The sequence below is a fragment of the Scylla paramamosain genome, chromosome 7, assembly GCF_035594125.1.
Source record: "Scylla paramamosain isolate STU-SP2022 chromosome 7, ASM3559412v1, whole genome shotgun sequence".
NCBI lineage: Eukaryota > Metazoa > Arthropoda > Malacostraca > Decapoda > Portunidae > Scylla > Scylla paramamosain.
Genome location: NC_087157.1, coordinates 1,825,001 through 1,842,500, shown reverse-complemented (window position 1 = coordinate 1,842,500; position 17,500 = coordinate 1,825,001). Strand labels below are relative to the sequence as shown.

General features: G+C 36.4%; 2 protein-coding genes across 2 annotated transcripts in view; both read right to left on the bottom strand.

The window, feature by feature from the left end:
• The window catches only part of LOC135101894 (serine hydroxymethyltransferase, mitochondrial-like), an 18,774-nt gene extending 8,943 nt beyond the window's left edge, over positions 1–9,831 (bottom strand). The window contains exons 1-5 of the mRNA XM_064006202.1: positions 9,673–9,831; positions 5,078–5,239; positions 3,756–3,866; positions 1,176–1,345; positions 132–336 (exon numbers count right to left, since the gene is read on the bottom strand). Of these exons, the coding sequence (XP_063862272.1) occupies positions 132–336; positions 1,176–1,345; positions 3,756–3,866; positions 5,078–5,239; positions 9,673–9,702 (678 nt within the window). The 5' untranslated portion in view covers positions 9,703–9,831. The remainder of the gene's footprint in view (positions 1–131; positions 337–1,175; positions 1,346–3,755; positions 3,867–5,077; positions 5,240–9,672) is intronic.
• A 3,757-nt stretch (positions 9,832–13,588) lies between these two features.
• LOC135101893 (uncharacterized) overlaps positions 13,589–17,500 on the bottom strand; it is a 10,306-nt gene continuing 6,394 nt past the window's right edge. The window contains exons 3-7 of the mRNA XM_064006201.1: positions 16,989–17,103; positions 16,754–16,798; positions 16,081–16,220; positions 15,498–15,632; positions 13,589–14,707 (exon numbers count right to left, since the gene is read on the bottom strand). Coding sequence (XP_063862271.1) covers positions 14,108–14,707; positions 15,498–15,632; positions 16,081–16,220; positions 16,754–16,798; positions 16,989–17,103 — 1,035 coding nt within the window. The 3' untranslated portion in view covers positions 13,589–14,107. The remainder of the gene's footprint in view (positions 14,708–15,497; positions 15,633–16,080; positions 16,221–16,753; positions 16,799–16,988; positions 17,104–17,500) is intronic.

Sequence of the window (17,500 nt, the reverse complement as noted above, 5' to 3'; positions counted from 1 at the left end):
TGTGGCAATGAAATACATTCATAATTTAAGATAATAACACAGTGAATTATATTTACAATTCCCATATGAACCAGGTACAATAAATACCCAAAATATTACACAACCTTAAAGTTTTTGATAAACTGACATACCTGTCTCATTTTTTTGTAGTCTATGAGTCTTGCATAAGCACTGGCACCAGCAATTATCATCCTAGGTCTAAAGAGGCGAGCATGTTCATGTAATTTGTCATAGTCAATTTCTCCAGTGTTGGGGTTGAGCTTGTATGGCATGGATTCAAAATAGATGGAGGTTGCAGAAATCCTCTTGTTTTCAGTCATGAAGCCATGTGTCAAGCTAGAAACAACAATAACTATGAAAAGTAATAGTTGTAAGAATAGTAGTAGGGACATCATTTATCTATTTTCATTTTATATACAATACCAAACCCAACTCAGCTTGGGATTTGAATCCAGGAATTCTTGTTTGTGAGATGAGCACACTATTAATAACAGCTAAGTGCACTAATTATTACAATAAACACAGCATTAAGGCTTCATGGCTAACTACTATTAAGGTATAAGTTAGACATTTTGGCCCATGTCAGGGTCACAATACATAGTTTGGTATTTCATGTTTATTCCTAAATTCTCAATACAGTACATTAGAAAGGTGAATGATAATAATAAACATGCACCATCATATGTTAGAGCTAAGCCTTCATCTTTGCAAATCTCAGCACGAGTCATACTGATAGAGTACTGAAGGGATAGAAAGTAACTATGTGCAAGAATGATGTTTATGAAGTGGAACAAATGGAGATTCTTCTGCCATGGCCATCCACTTGAGAGCGTTCCCTGGAACATGTGAGAATATAACTACAAATTTCTATTTCTATAGAAACAAGTAGTTCTCAGAAAAATCTCAAGAAAGCCACAGATAATAACTAAAGTGGATCAACATTTTATTACCATCACTAAAACAAAAACAAAGATATGACCTCATATTGCCATCATGGAAGAAACATAGGACATCATGAAGTATTAACAAACTCTTGGCCACACACTAAAATGTTTAAGGGGATCAAATAATTCCAGACAGGTTTGAGAATTTGTGATGATATACAGTACACTGGCACATGTAGCTTTCTCAAGATGACGTATTTTATGAAATCTTGCTTTATGAATTTTACTTACTGCCCCCCATCAGGTAAATCTAAGCCCATGATGCGATCATGAGGCTTAAGGAGACCTGTATATACTGCAAAGTTAGCAGGGGACCCAGAATATGGCTGCACATTCACCCCCCAGTCTTCTGCTTTAAGTTTGTATGTTGTTAAGGCCCGCTGCTGACACAGTCTCTCAATCTGAAAATCATTCAAAAAAAAATTTTAATCTCTTTATGGGTAGCAACTGCTTAATTCACCACCATACACTATTCCGCAGATGCCGATGATGTCGAAAACGAGTTATAGATGTCTCTCAATCTAAATCTGACATATCTTTCTAAGAACTTCATCCAAAGAATGACCACTGCAGAAGTCTTCACATATTCTTGTCCTTGCATCATTTCCTTGCATCCTTACATGCTCTAATACTCTTCAAGAGAGCAGATCATCAATGAAGGATAACAAGAAGTTTGGAACGACTGTGAAGTAGCATCAAGGAAGTTGCTAACACTGTCAATGTGTCATCTGAAATATCATGCAGTTGTCACATCTGACACATGCACTGTGTTACTGCAAAGTCTGTAGCCTGATACCTAACCCATTATGGCATCATGCCTGTTCACAATGAATTGAAAATTTGTTAAGCTTTTCACCTACACTGGTACTATTGTCACTCCCCAAATTCTTCATTTGCTAAACTTGGCTTCATGCAACTTCCTCTTCTACTTTGAAATAAAGACAAAAAGTTTTAGTCACGAGGATATCCAATGCAAATCACAAACATTGCTTTAAGCACTTAAAAAAAAAAAAAAATTTCTAGAGAGCTTTCCAATCAAGGCAAAAGCACCAGGAGCAGTGTATCACTATGTAAGATGACTTCTTTGAAGAGCAGAGCAGCTAAATTCAAATTTGGAACATTACTTTTTCATAGGTTTCATCTACAATCTTTTTGACATTATCTCATATTATAATTGTTATTGGTACTATCATTCTATCATGTAGTTCCATTTTACTTTCACGTCTACCACCCCTCAACTCACCATATACATACACCAGATCACTAACCATTTTCCTCCACTGCCTAGCACTTTCATATGTCTCACCTTCCATGCTCTCTTGTTCATACAGGATCAAACTAAGATAAAACTGATGTACCTCAGTTTTGCCTTCACTCGTCCTAATTTCACATTCCTCTGACATTTTGATTTCACTTTTACACCTTTCAAACAGCATTACCTTATTTATGATTACATTCATCTTCAAGTTACCTATTGCAATATCATACCAGTTTACTAGCCTTAGGACACTTATTTTCAGCAATCAGAACAGTATTGTCCATTGGTTCTCATCAGGAGGGCACGGACACTCTCCTGGGGGGAAACGAGCACAGGATGGGAGAGGAAATAATAATAATAATAATAATAATAATAATAATAATAATAATAATAATAATAATAATAATAATAATAATAATAGTAATAATAATAGTAATAAAAATAATAATAATAATAATAATAATAATAATAATAATAATAATAATAATAATAATAATAATAATAATAGTGTGGGCCAATACAATAATAGCCTAGCCAAGGGCTATCTATCTACCTTATTCTATCTATCTATCTATCTATAGTGGCATAGTTGGGGAGGGGGTTGAGTGGGTGGAACAGGAAGGATGGGGAGCCCCAACTGCATTAAACCATGTTTGGGGGTTGCCAACTTTCTTCCAATTCCTTAACCTTTTGTGGTCCAATCAAGTGGCCTGGCTATGATAAACTGAATAATGTTGTTTCTTTTGTGAAGATCACCTATGAATTTACCTATTGAAACAAAGAATAGCTTCATATCCTCCCCAAAAGCATTCAAAAGCATTCTTGGCATGTCTTGAAGATGGTTTGAACAGATCCAATGCATTTGAGACAAAGTTGGCTCACTGAAGCAAAATACAGATAATTACTGGATTTTAAGTGTATTTGTAACTGGGAAAAAAAAATTATACTGTTTGTGTATTGACATATGACTGGTGCAGTTATCAATTACCTAAAAACAACACAAGAGTCAGCAAAGCTCTAAGATAAGCACACATCTAGTCTCACCAAAGGAGCACTATGTCAGGGATATGTAATTATTTAGTTGTTATTTCACTAAATAAATCAACTCACACCAATGCATGATGAACATCACTCTTTTTTTCCATCCATTCCAGATATGCATAACACCAAGTTATAATATTAATAATCCTTACTCTGAAAAATATTAATAAATTCTATAATCCAATGTCTATAGTCAGAGAAGCAAGAGGACTGATGGGGGAGAAAATAGAGCAAGGGCTAAACAATGGCAAGTGATCTTATGATCATAAAGGTAGTTTTGTTTAGTACTCAGAGTGTCACATCTGTTATTAAGAGTCAAGTCTATTTCTGTTTTGAATATGCACATCTTTATTCAATTCTTTGGTTAGAATTAAAGATTTCTCTATAGTAAAATCATATGCTGCAATGTGACACTTCAAGAACAGTTTTGGAGTATATAATCTATCTAAATATACTACAACATTCCCAATAGTTTTCTACAGATGAGTTAACATAAAACAGCACTGACCAACCTTATCTACAATGTTTGTGCCACCATAGTATCTCTGGCCAGGATAACCTTCTGAATACTTGTTGTTGAGACATGATCCCAATGCCTCTAAACCTGAACGTGTGCAGAAGTTCTGAGAAAGCAGACAAAAAAAATTAACAATCTATCTATCTGTATATATTATATATATATATATATATATATATATATATATATATATATATATATATATATATATATATATATATATATATATATATATATATATATATATATATATATATATATATATTACAGATCTTCAAAAGATACTTTATTTTTAGACATATGTGAGGTCCTGTAGATATACATGTAATGAAATAAAAGAAAGCAAAATACCAAAATACCTGTTCCTTGGAATTCCCTAAAAGAAATCACCACAGCAGCCATCAATGCATCTCATCTTCACACACTCAAGTCTCTCTCTCTCTCTCTCTCTCTCTCTCTCTCTCTCTCTCTCTCAATAATATCCTATCCCATAAGGTTGTTATGATTTGAATTAATCTGTTTAAACCACCTGATTAGAATTCATTTTAGTCATAATTAAAAAAAATCATGACAAGGGATTTTTTCCCTCCAATATGTTTGAAAATTTATTATTCCACTGAACTGAATACCTGCATAATGTAGCAAGGAAATTTCATTCACTGGTATGTAATACATCATTTTTTTTTTCAAACGTTTGTCTTTTCTGCTTCTGTAATTGTTTAGCTGTCATATACACATGTATATTACATCCAACTGGAGTCTTCATATATATATATATATATATATATATATATATATATTGTGAATTTAGTGGAATCATGCGGAGCTCAAGATTATTTCTTTCATCATTCACATCATTGCATGGAAGAGCACCATTTAAAAAAGCATTATTTTGGGAAAAATAATGCAGAATCCTTCTTGCTCTTTCCATGGTGGCAGTATTTTCTTAATGACTAAAAAGAAAATGTATTGAATGATGATAAACAGTTATTTACAGTTGTTGCATTATGTACTACAAGTTACCTTTCCTAGAAGGGAATGACCATAAATGGATGGATGGATGGTGTGAGAACAATGGGAATATCTATGACATAGCTGCACATGATAGCACTGAACCAAGAGTAGTTGTGTATGCATGAATGTGATGTATTGTCAAGAGCCTCTATATAAGGTTTGCCTGGAAGTGTTCAAATCAACTGATTAGGTCAGTTGTGGGAAACAGGACATATCTATTATAATAAAGAGGGTGCAAATACCATCAATAGAGTGTATGAACAGATAGCTAGTAAAAAGATCAGTGCCTGAACAAACACAAACCTCGGATGCAATAAGCTCTAATCCACATTTCTGGCGATATTTTTCAGCCTGCAAGAGCTCCCACATTTCTGGGTCATCCTCAGCCATGACCTCATTTCCTGTAAGACCAGATAACTGTCGAGCAGCAGCAACACCTCTGCACAAGCCAACATTTCTGCCGACCTGTAAAAGCACAACGAATTAACACAAATCACTCCTTAGACTATGTACAATACAAACATTCTCAATAGCACATCACTTTTATAGCCTATCTTATGACACATATATTCTGGAGGAAAAAATACTGATCAGAAATTCTTGTTTCCAATAGTCACCAATGATATTAGGTGTTATTCCTCTTTGTCTTCTATCTAATCATAATCATGTTTACTGATGCTGGTAAATACTTTAGATTATTGTTTTCATGAGATTCAGAATCATTTAATTACAAGTGATGCTTACAACCAAGAGCAGACAATCATTGTTAACTGGATCTTTCTCATTTAACACGAGTCACATCTTGGCACAGAAATTTTATACCCATTGTATGCTACCACCCACTGTTACAGATACAGTAGAATCTCGGTTCTTGATCTTAATCCATTCTGAGCCTTGGTTCGTGAAGCAAATTGTTTGCAAACCACAATAATTTTTTCCATTGAAATTAATGTAAATAGAATTACGGTAATCCATTTCAACCCTAGAAATATGGTATTTTTATTTTTATTTATCTATTTATCTATTTTTTGTGATGAAAAATATAGAATGAAATTGAAATACATTTCCTTAAATAGGGACAAATAACAGTAAATCAAATAAAAATACTGTAAATTACCTTTGTTGTTTATAGTTGTTGGCACATGTGGATGGTGAGGGAGGAGAGGAAGAGGAGGAAGAGGAGGAAGCTACCGAACTTCGGGTAAAAGGCTGCTGCTGCTGCTGCTGCCTGCCTGCCTGCCTGCCTGCCTCCTCCTCCTCCTTCTCCTCCTCCTCCTCCTCCTCCTCCTCCTCCTCCTCCTCCTCCTCCTCCTCCTCCTCCTCCTCCTCCTCCTCCTCCTCCTCTCTCTCTCTCTCTCTCTCTCTCTCTCTCTCTCTCTCTCTCTCTCTCTCTCTCTCTCTGGATACAACAAATTTTCATCTTTAGCAACCCCCCACTCCCCCATATGTGTTCATTAATGGTAATGGTACTGTAATTTACAATTGAAAGAATAATCCAGACTTCTTGGGCCAAACGGCTGAGCCGGTGGTGGCATCTAACACTTTTCTCCTTCTTAGGTGGCATAATGGTGGTTAAAATAAGTTAAAAAAAAAAAAAAAAAAAAAAATTAATGTTTTGAACACAGCACTCACACAAACAATGTTTATGTCAAGCGCATCAATGCACAACTGAGCACGAGGTTCCATGGACTGTAGGTCATGCATGTTCGTACCCCAAAGCATTCTTTGTGAACCAAGCTAAAATCTGTTAGCAAAACTAGTTTGTGAAGCAATTTGTTCATGATGTGGGGCGTTCATGAACCAAGGTTCAACTGTACTCTTATTTGCCCAGCTTCTTCTCATGGCCTATAATTCCTTGGGTCTGCAATCTTGTATTCTTAGTATTTGCACTGAAATCCTACTAAAATGAAGTGGTCATTCCTTGCTGAGAAAATGTGTGAAGGGTAATATTCATAAAGAAGTGCTCTTTACAAGATAACTGAAACTAACATACCAAATAAAATTGCTGTTTATCTATCGTCATACAATACTATACCTGATTTCATTGCATATTATTCTCCCTTCAATGCAGCTTAATAGAAGGAAGGTGTATTGGTCTTGAATTTCTTGTACAACATTTCTATTGGTAAAGATCATTATGAGAGAATTTAATTTACCAAATATAAATTGAGGGACTTGTAAAGTATGTGATTGGCTTTCAGAAGACATTGTCTTTTTTTTTTTTCTATCAAAAAAACTTACTGTACACTGACTTTGAATGTGATACACTAAGAGAGGTTTAATTATGTTCTAATTTTTTCAGTTTAAACAGGCCAGTTCTAAGTACCTACAATAGATATTTTAAATTTAATTAATGAATAACATAAATATGTATAACAACCCATCTCTTGCAAAGAAAACTATATATATATATATATATATATATATATATATATATATATATATATATATATATATATATATATATATATATATATATATATATATATAAATATATATATATATATATATATATATATATATATATATATATATATATATATATATATATATATATATATATATATATATATATATATATATATATATATATATATATATATATATATATATATATATATATATATATATATATATAAAATGATCTGCAGAGAACTATCAAATACTGATTAGGATTATGAGTTCAATTTTCTTAATGTTAATGGAATCATTTCAAGTTTTGTAATATTTTTTTTCCCCTGTGTTTGATAGAAATGCAAATCTTACCAATAGCAGCTCTTCATAGAGCAACTAAATTATGCACATATGGTGATGAATACTCACTGTACAACACATACGTGGAGATTTTGTTTTGGGGTCACACATGGTTAGGTTATAATGACATAATCTGTCTTGCACTGCATCACAAATTCTGAGTCCATGCCAATAAGGCTCATTTGGAGGGATACAGTGTAATGTGTGTGTTAGTGTGTTGGTTTTCAGTATGGAATGGCACATGCTCTCTTGCATCTCTTTCATTCAGTCAACAAGAGCTGTCCTTTTAATGAGGCATACTCACCATCAAATGCCTTTCACAAAACTCTTGCTGCTGCTACACATAGCCCCACCCACTTCACCATATGTGGTAGTTATGCAGAGCCACTCACAGAATTCCATGTTTGGCCACCTCTAGTGTGGACACAGCTTGAAACCCTACTTGTCTTTTCATAGTGAGAGGGGCTATGGCCCAGCTGTGCCACACCTTCCCATCACTCATGTTGGAAAGTAATTTTCAATGGACATGGGTGATTACTCTATAGTTTATATATAGCATCCACACTTGGACAAGTGAAAAACATTACAAAAATAAAACTCCATTTCTAAGAAAATAAAAATCCATTCTTTGCAACAAAGATTCCTCCTCTTCTTGAACTTTGAGGAAGTAGCACCCACAATGGTGCACAAAAGGGCTTCTTGAAGAGCTATGTTGGTGGTGACAGCATCCATGTGTACTCTTCTTTCAACAGTTCAGACTTCAGAGGAGACTGAAAAGCACAAGCTCCTCAATCCCCACCAGTAGTGTCACCTAGTCACCTAGTGTGGATGCTCACCCCCTTACTTCCTTGTCAGTCTATCTGATTGCAAGCAGCACCATCCCTAGTGTAGACACACCTTAAAACCCCATTTTCTCACCAGCTCCCTAAGTTTGCTTGTCCTGGAAAGGGATGGCAATAGAATACATAAGGAGCTGCTATTGGTAAGATTTGCCACATATTTAACACATCAGTCTCATTTTGAAAATGATTTGCAGATGAGTCAGTGTTTTCTTCATATCTGAAGAAGAAAGCAAGAAAAGCCCAATGTAGACCTTACAAGATCTCCATCAGGGATTTACATTCTGAAATGATCCAGCTTTGGCTGAGGTCTTTGTGCCAGCTTTTGCATGAGTTTCTCGACACTACTCAACAGAATCAAGCCCCCTCGAGAATTTCTTGACTCTCAGATAAACTCTGAAAATATTTGCTCTGTAATTTTACAGCTAGTACTCACTCTTTCATGACTAGATAAAAAAAACACCCTTGTCTTTGAAATTCCTGTTTAACTTACTCGGCATTGATTTTTTTGGCAAACATCCTACAAATTCAGCTAGTTATTACCAGTTATCATGAAGAACAGTCCCTACTTGCTATCATAATGAATACACAGGGAGGCTCAGAAAGATCCACAGGGTTCTATCTAAGATCAGTGTGTGCCTCACATCCTGAGAAATGACATCTCTCATGAGATCTAACCTCCTTGCTTACCTAGCCACAATTAAATACATACTCTCTGTTGATGATTTCTTACTGAACTTAAATGCAGTATTCTCTTCACTTTAATGTTGATTGTTCTACACAACTTCCTCAACATTGCTGACATGTGAGCAAAGCAAAAAAATATTTTTCAACCATATGCTTGTCATGAAAACAAGCTTCAAGCTAAATACTTTTATCTATGTTCTTTCTTTCATCAGGAATGACATGGCTAGATGAAACAAATAATATAAGGATTTGGAGCTTTTATAACTTTTTGTGAAGTGTAGTCAACAGTTTGTGTAACATCTTGATAGTCTTATCATACTGCACGATAGCTAACGCTGAGAAAATCATCTTAAGGAATGGGAAAAAAAAAAGAAATCATCACATAATAATTAATACTTTGAATGACAACATGGGTGCACCACTGACAACTGTTGCCACCCACCATGCTGCATGCAATATCTAAGCAAGCACTCCAGACAAGTTATTTTGATCCCTGTTCCACTTTACCGTGAGTTTTGCGTTTCTGGGCCTGGGCGATTATTTTGATTTATTTTTAATAAAGCGAGTAGGTCATCACTACTGTAACATCATAATGATTAGTACGCATCATATACTTACGTTTAAAATGTTTATCAGTTTCACCAGCATCTTCAGAATTAACAGTGTTGTCTTGAGATGTAACACTCACTTCCTCTCGTCTACGGCAGCAGCAGACGACTGAGCAATGTTGAGCACGCTGCGCACCGCTCAGCCTCCGCCAGTATCTCCCCTCCTCCAGACACCCCTCATCCCCCCACACCTCTCTCCCCAACCCAAGGAAGCACCAAAGCGGCAAAGCTCCAAACAGGCCAAGACTTCTGCTCATCTACTTTCTATTCTTGTCCCACACCAGATACTATTTACTACGTAAGACGGTATCCTCAAGTAAGGACTACGACACGACCGTACATTATCTTGTCCATTAAGTTATTATATGCACTACCATGCGTAGAAGTGTATTACGTAACTTGAACTAGGAATAACATTATTGGCACATATATGAGTACACACACACACACACACAAACACACCAACAGACGGCCGTAGGTGAATGACACACACCAGCAGACGACGACCATTGGTGATTGACACACCCACATGGTCTGTCACATATATGATTATACAGACGATATTAACACAAAACGTAAGTTCAGCAAACAAGGCTAGCTGTGAAATTCAATTGATATGCGTTCCAAATTTGTATCGGTCTAATGTATGACTTTCAATGTGTGCTGTACTGTATACATGGCCTGGATCATTACTGGCCCAGTGCATGATTTACAATATCGGTATTCGTTATTGCAGTGGTCCTGCAGTATCTTGAAGCCCGTCCTTTGCCTCTATAGGTCTCAGCCCCTCCCCCCATCCTTTCTCCCACACATCCACCATTTTTACTGCGTTTATACAACTCTCTCTCTCTCTCTCTCTCTCTCTCTCTCTCTCTCTCTCTCTCTCCATATATATATATATATATATATATATATATATATATATATATATATATATATATATATATATATATATATATATATATATATATATATATATATAGCTACAGGTGTTGATCACTATGTTCAAAGGATTCCCTCAGTGCTTCTGTAATCTTATCAACTTTTTCGTATTCGAACTGGACGAGTACTATCTTCTCGCTCATACGTTGCGTTCATTACGTCATCAGAGGGAGAGAGAAAAAAAAACACATTCAAGTATGAAGATTAATTTTATCTCAGGTTCATCAGCAGTAGCAGCAGCAGCAGTAGTAATAATAATAGTTGTAGTGGTTGTTATGATAGCTGTTATTGTTGTTGTTGCTGTTGTTATTGTTGTTCTAGCAATAATATATATATATATATATATATATATATATATATATATATATATATATATATATATATATATATATATATATAGAGAGAGAGAGAGAGAGAGAGAGAGAGAGAGAGAGAGAGAGAGAGAGAGAGTCATATTAACAAGAACTACTGCCTACTTCCACTATTACAGTCTAGACTCTAGAGCCTAGACAAACCACTGGCCGTTCGCCTTTCCTCCGGTGGGTGGGAGGTGGGTGGGGAGCGAGACCTTCGGTAATTTTTGTCGTGATATGATTACCATTTTGTTCTTGACTTTTCCATGGCTTTTTTTTTTTTTTCTTTTGCTTCTTATTTACAAACTTTTATATACAACATGACAAACTACAGATCATTATCCAAATCACATCTGCCAGGCATTGCGTTTAGCAAATATCTTCTAAACAAACTTGAATTAGTTATTAGTATGACACTTTGGTGCCAGCTTGTTTAACGCCCTCCCCTCACTGAGGACGTCACGGTGAAGTGCCGAGCGTGTGTTGTTGAGTTTACTCTTGGTTCTCAAAGGAAGTTGGCAGGAGGCGAGTAGGCATTGGGTGGGGGAAGGTAATGCGTGACGGGGTAATTACGGGGCTTTTAGTGTATCACTCAGCCACCTCTCTCTCTCTCTCTCTCTCTCTCTCTCTCTCTCTCTCTCTCTCTCTCTCCTACTGTTTGCTTACAAGATATTTGCCCAAAACAATGCCTGATAGGGTCTGAAATAGAAAACAATGATTACTTATATGGCAGCCTTCTCACACACACGCGCACACACGTACACAAAAACTCTGTGTTGGAGAAGCACCCAAAGATACGGGTTACGTCGCCTTACTGTATCTCGCTCCTGTGTGTGTGCAATAAAGATAGCAAATCATACTGCAGGGAACGTACTAGGACTGGGAGGCCTCTGTCGCAGGAGCGTCTGTGTGAACGTTCGAGTCTCTCTCTCTCAACAGTAGTTTGTGTATTCAAAATGTCACTCAATAATTCCCTCACCATCTCACTATCATCACCATCAGGAGGAGGGGGTGGACAAGCTATAGTAATTGTCAAGAAGAGCTAGAGACCAGAGGCATAGAACTACCGCTCCATCTCCCTACCGCCGGGGGCGGGGAGGCTGCTAGAAGACATCCTGTGGAGGCGCCTGACTTCCCACCTGGAGAGCCAGCGTCTTCTCACCACCAGGCAGCGAGGGTTCATGAAGGGCCGCTCGGCACAGACCTTATCCCTCTGCTCTCAACGAGTGGCGCGACGTCCTGCACCAGGGGAGGCACAGGGCTGTCTCGCGCTTGATAGTCTTCTTGTTACAGTGTGCATGTAACGGGTGTTATGAGAGAGAGAGAGAGAGAGAGAGAGAGAGAGAGAGAGAGAGAGAGAGAGAGAGAGAGAGAGAGAGAGAGAGAGAGAGGCTGAAGACATTGTTAGAGGAGTTGATAAGAAATAAAGCCTTTGATTCCACCCTGCCTAAAAGAGTAGTATGAGTGGAACCCGCCCCCTCCCATACACGTGATAGACAGTTGGAAGAGTTTGACTATGTAGGGAATCTGCAGGCAGAGGCACAGTTTGGGGACTCCATTAGGTCCACAAGCCTTCTGAGGGTTAATTAAGGTCAGAGTGTGTGTGTGTGTGTGTGTAAACTCTATAAACTACTTTATATTATCACCTTTATTAATTTCCGTAAAAATAAAATTATTTTGGTTTTCTAAGTACACTACAAGCATTGGAATGTAACTTATGTAACTCTTGTGAGTAAAATATTCTGAAACACTTCTACACTGCACCTTCACTATTTTCCAAAGGCTCTAATTGATGTAAAATGAGTTTTAAGGGTGTTTTTACAGTCCTGATCGAAGACATTACTGTACAATTCAACAACCTCAATTTGAAGGTGCAAGGTTGTGGCCATATTTGACAGCACACATTTAGACTGTGCATTGCTTTTCTCAAAAATGAAATACATACACGTCTTGTATGTTAGAAATTATGATAATACAGTAAAATCCCTCTCATCCGGCATTCGAGAATCTGGCAGCTTCAAGTATCCGGCACATTTTTCCCCGAGCCTTAAAATCAATAAATATTCAATGTGTACTCATAAAATCGATTAAAAATCCCACATGAGGCATACTTTGTCCCCTCGCCACCAGAGCACACTGCTTCACACCACCAGCAGCCCACTGCACTGTGTTTACTCAGTGACTCAGTCCCGCGTGTGCACTGTTTATCGCCTGACGCCTTCATGCGTAAAGCTGTAGAAAAGAGGAAGCGTGTTGTGCTTACACTTAAGCAGCTGATCAGATCAGCTGCTGATTAAGATCAGCTGATCTTTGTTATGGTAAGATGCATGAGTGTAGGGTGGTGATTGTGGACATAATTTCACTCCTATTCAAGTATCCGGTAATATTCAAGTATCCGGCATGTCAGCGGTCCCGTTGATGCCCGATAAGAGGGATTTTACTGTATTAGAGTAGAAAACCAAAAGTCAGCTAAAATCATTAAAAATTAATCAAAATAATGCTGCTGTTTGCAGTGACTCTCACCACTAGTTCCACCCATCCAAGTGTAATAACAAGGAGCAACCTGTGATGCTGGAGATGTTTTTTTTTTTTCTTCATAGAAGCTACTGTAAGGTTGAATATAACAGCAGATTACTTTTACGACTTTTGTATCAGCAGCAAATCACATTTTACATCATAGGTACACTCGTTTTTACCATTCCATACTACTATCACTACCGAAATTAACAAAAAATGCCAGAAATGTAAAAAAAAATAATAAATAAATAAATTAAATTAAAAAAGTACACATTTTTTTTCAGTCATGAACAACAAATTCATACAGCTATTGTATCAGGTGGCTCAAGTTAAAACATTAATGTAGCAGCCAGATCTAAGCTTGGTAACCTGAACTTGAATTTTGGTGTTAATGAAATGATAAAATGAAATTACTACCAGAAAAATATCCTCTTTAGTCCAACCAAAGAAAAGTATCCATTATGGCAATTTCTCATGTTTTTAGTGTTCACCGATGTTATGGTGGATATACCAAGAAGAGTTGCCAATTTCTTGTTCATTACAATGCTTAATATTTCACTATTTCTATGCATTCTTTATCAGCTCAAGGTCTCTTCATATTATATTTTGTCATCACCAATCCTCTTCTTACTTTCATTTCTCCTTTTTCTTAGATCTACTTGAAAAAGCCTCCTGCCTATGGTGTCTTTCTTCATTTTCATATTTTTCTTTTTTCCTGCTCATTTTCCTTTGTTTGTAGATTCTGTATTCAGATTCATCTTTTTTTCTTTTCTTTTCTTTACCTTGACTTGATCCTCTATCTTTAAATCTAGGCTGGTATTTATCAGATGTATCATGCCCTTCAGACTTCATGTCACATTTCTTTTCCATTCTTCTGTGCTTTTTTTCATCTTTTGTTAAAAACCTATTACTATCATGACTCAAACTGTCATACTTCTGGTATTTTACACTCTCTTTTGGGTTCCTACTTCGGCTGTGACTCTTTTGCTCACTTCTCTTTGGCTTTTGTTCCTGATGTTTGGTGTAATTCATGTCTTTCACGTGATGTGAATCTACTGCACCTTGATGGACTGAAGTCATGAATTCTGAACTCTTATCCAAAGTATATAAATCATTATCACAATCTGGATTACACAGTGGGGCATGTAACCTGTCTGAAGTGCCAGGGAAGTCCAATTTTGGTTCTTGCATACCTAGCAAAGCCATCATGTTATGGATGATTTCTCGGGTAACCTGAAAAAAAACAAGAAAAAACATAAGTATTCGTAACACTGGTTGGACAAGTGAATGGGATACAATACAAAGGATGAAGCAGAACCTTATTCCTCTGTTTCAACAGAACATATTCTTTAAAGGAGGTAGTGTGACAGCTTACAGCAGCCTGCAAGTCCACCTGGAGAAGCTGCTCACTGATTGACTTGGGCCATGTGCTCTGTTGCCCAAATAAAGTGTTTTCTGATTGGCTTGTGCCAGGCTGTCTCCTTGGTGATGCTGTGTTGCCTGATTGTCCCATGCTAATAGACATCTTGTTGATTCAATGACCAGCATGCTTATACCCCTGGCCAAGTTCACTAACTCTAACCTGTGATTGTTTAACTCCTTTGCCACAATATATACAGAACACTGGAAGGTGTATATGTTGTGATGAAGGAGGTAAACAACCACATGGAAGAGTTTGTGAGCTTAGGCAGTGGTACAAGCATGCTGGTCACTAAATCACCAATGAGACGTGGACTGGCATGGAGTAAGCAGGCAATACAGCATCACCAAGGGCATGTGGTACAAACCGATCAGAGAACACTTTCTCTAGGTAATCCAGCACAAGACCCTGGCCAATCAGCTAATGACTTCACCAGGTAGGTCTGAAGATTGCCAGTCTGGTATGTAGATAGATAGATTTATATCTGAAATACTATATAATTAATTTCTGCCTTAAATACTAAATAATTAAAAGACTTAAATATTCCTCAACCATTTCACTTTCAAGACCTGATATGCAATGCACACTTTTCTCTATAAATACCTCAGTCTGGCTTTTGTTTTTGGTGGATATTTTGGTTCTGTAAGCTTGCCGACGTCTCTTGAAATCTCTCATAGCTTTCTTCAGTTCAAGTCCAGACAACTCCTTTGGCTGAGTCTCAGAAGAAGCATTCACTTCCTGAAAATATATAAATCTCAAAATGCCTGGAATTTGATAATCTATATATCAAGCCCAATTAACAAGGTACATACTGAATATCTCTCTCTCTCTCTCTCTCTCTCTCTCTCTCTCTCTCTCTCTCTCTCTCTCTCTCTCTCTCTCTCTCCTTTTATATAATTAGTCATCTTCCTTACAGGTGAAAAAAATGTTCAACTTTATGGAATAAGAACACGAGAATCCAATTGAGAGTAATTTATCATCTTAATAATCCAAAATATTCAAGAAACTAAAACTTTTATAGGAAAGGGTATTTTGAAAATTATATATGCACATTTTAATCTAGTGCCATGGCTACCACTTTCAGCTTTGAGTCAGTTATAGCCAACAGTGACCTGTATGGGTTAAGCTCCAGTTGCAAGATATAAGCAAATGGATTATAGTGCAAATACATAATAAAGAAACTAACCATTGGAAGGAGCTCTGGAGGCACTGCCACAGAGGCAGCATTCTTTAAGGTGTGCTCATACAGTATCAACCTCTCCTCTCTAGTGAAATTCACAGTCAGCTCACCAGCTGAGGCTGGAGGATGGCGCAGGTCAGGTGCCACTGGTAACCATCAACATGCAGGAAATGTCAGTATCACATTTGTATCTCTGAGGTTGCTGTCATAACCATCAATATCCTTAAGAGAAGTCGTGCATATGAAAATTCAAAACAAGTGACCTATTTCATTGGCAAGGTTTGAGGAATCATTACCAGAACAAACCAGAAGTGAATAATAAGTATTAAGTGATAATTATCCAAGCAGTCACATTAAAAATAAAATAAAATAAAATAAAATAAATAAATAAATAAATAAATAAACAATAACAATAGTAATAAACTAATAAATCTGATGATGAACAAACAAAAAAATGCCCATTAAACACAAAGGTGAATTCCTTAGAGGGTGAATATATGTCATAAAAGGATACATGGGATCTTCATACATACTGCTGAAAAGAAAACAGAGAATATATCAATCAAAAGTTAACATTAAAGTTCTTTTTTTCCTGACAAAATGTTCATCAATGATATCAAAAGTAACTACACTAGAAAAGCATTGCTTGTGATGTCTATCAATGTATAAATATACAAACCATTTTTCCTATATGGGAGCAGAATATTTCTTTGCTTCTCGGCATCTGTAATGAGGACAGTTATTGATATCACGTGAGATTATTACAAACAATCATGCAATATTCCATTTTATCTTTTCATAATTAAAAATCTAATTCATTCTTATTACATGAATAGTTTTTATAGTACATGCAAGCACTATGGGTAAAATATAACAATCATGGTAGTAATCATTACTGATGAAAATACTCTTACCAATCTTAACAGAAAAACTGTGTGGTGCTAAAGACAAAAATGATGGAAGAAGTGGCTCCTCACTGTATCCATTGATGCTGTTGGTTTCTGAGACCTTTTCTGTACCCTTGTGAATCTGTAATAATATGAGTATAAGATGAAGGCAGATTGAAGAAATTAAATGCATTAACTTCTACATTTATATAATCATGGCCAGATCTGTTCAAATGACACCACTTTGAGTTCAAGCTTATGCATCCAGCATGCTGTATCAACCAATGCCCAAATGTCTCACGTCTCTAATGAGATGGCCATGCTGAAGGATAGGTGCATCTTGTGGTATTTCTTTCATGATTCTAGGTTGAATATTAAAAGAAATATGACTAAGAATAAGAATAACTTTTTATGAAAATTTTAATTTTTCCTAAATATTCTTATAATAAATTAATCTTATGCTCCAATACATCATATATGGCAGGAATTATGGTGCTTTCAGGCTAAATTCATCTGTACTGTATATCTCTTACTTAACT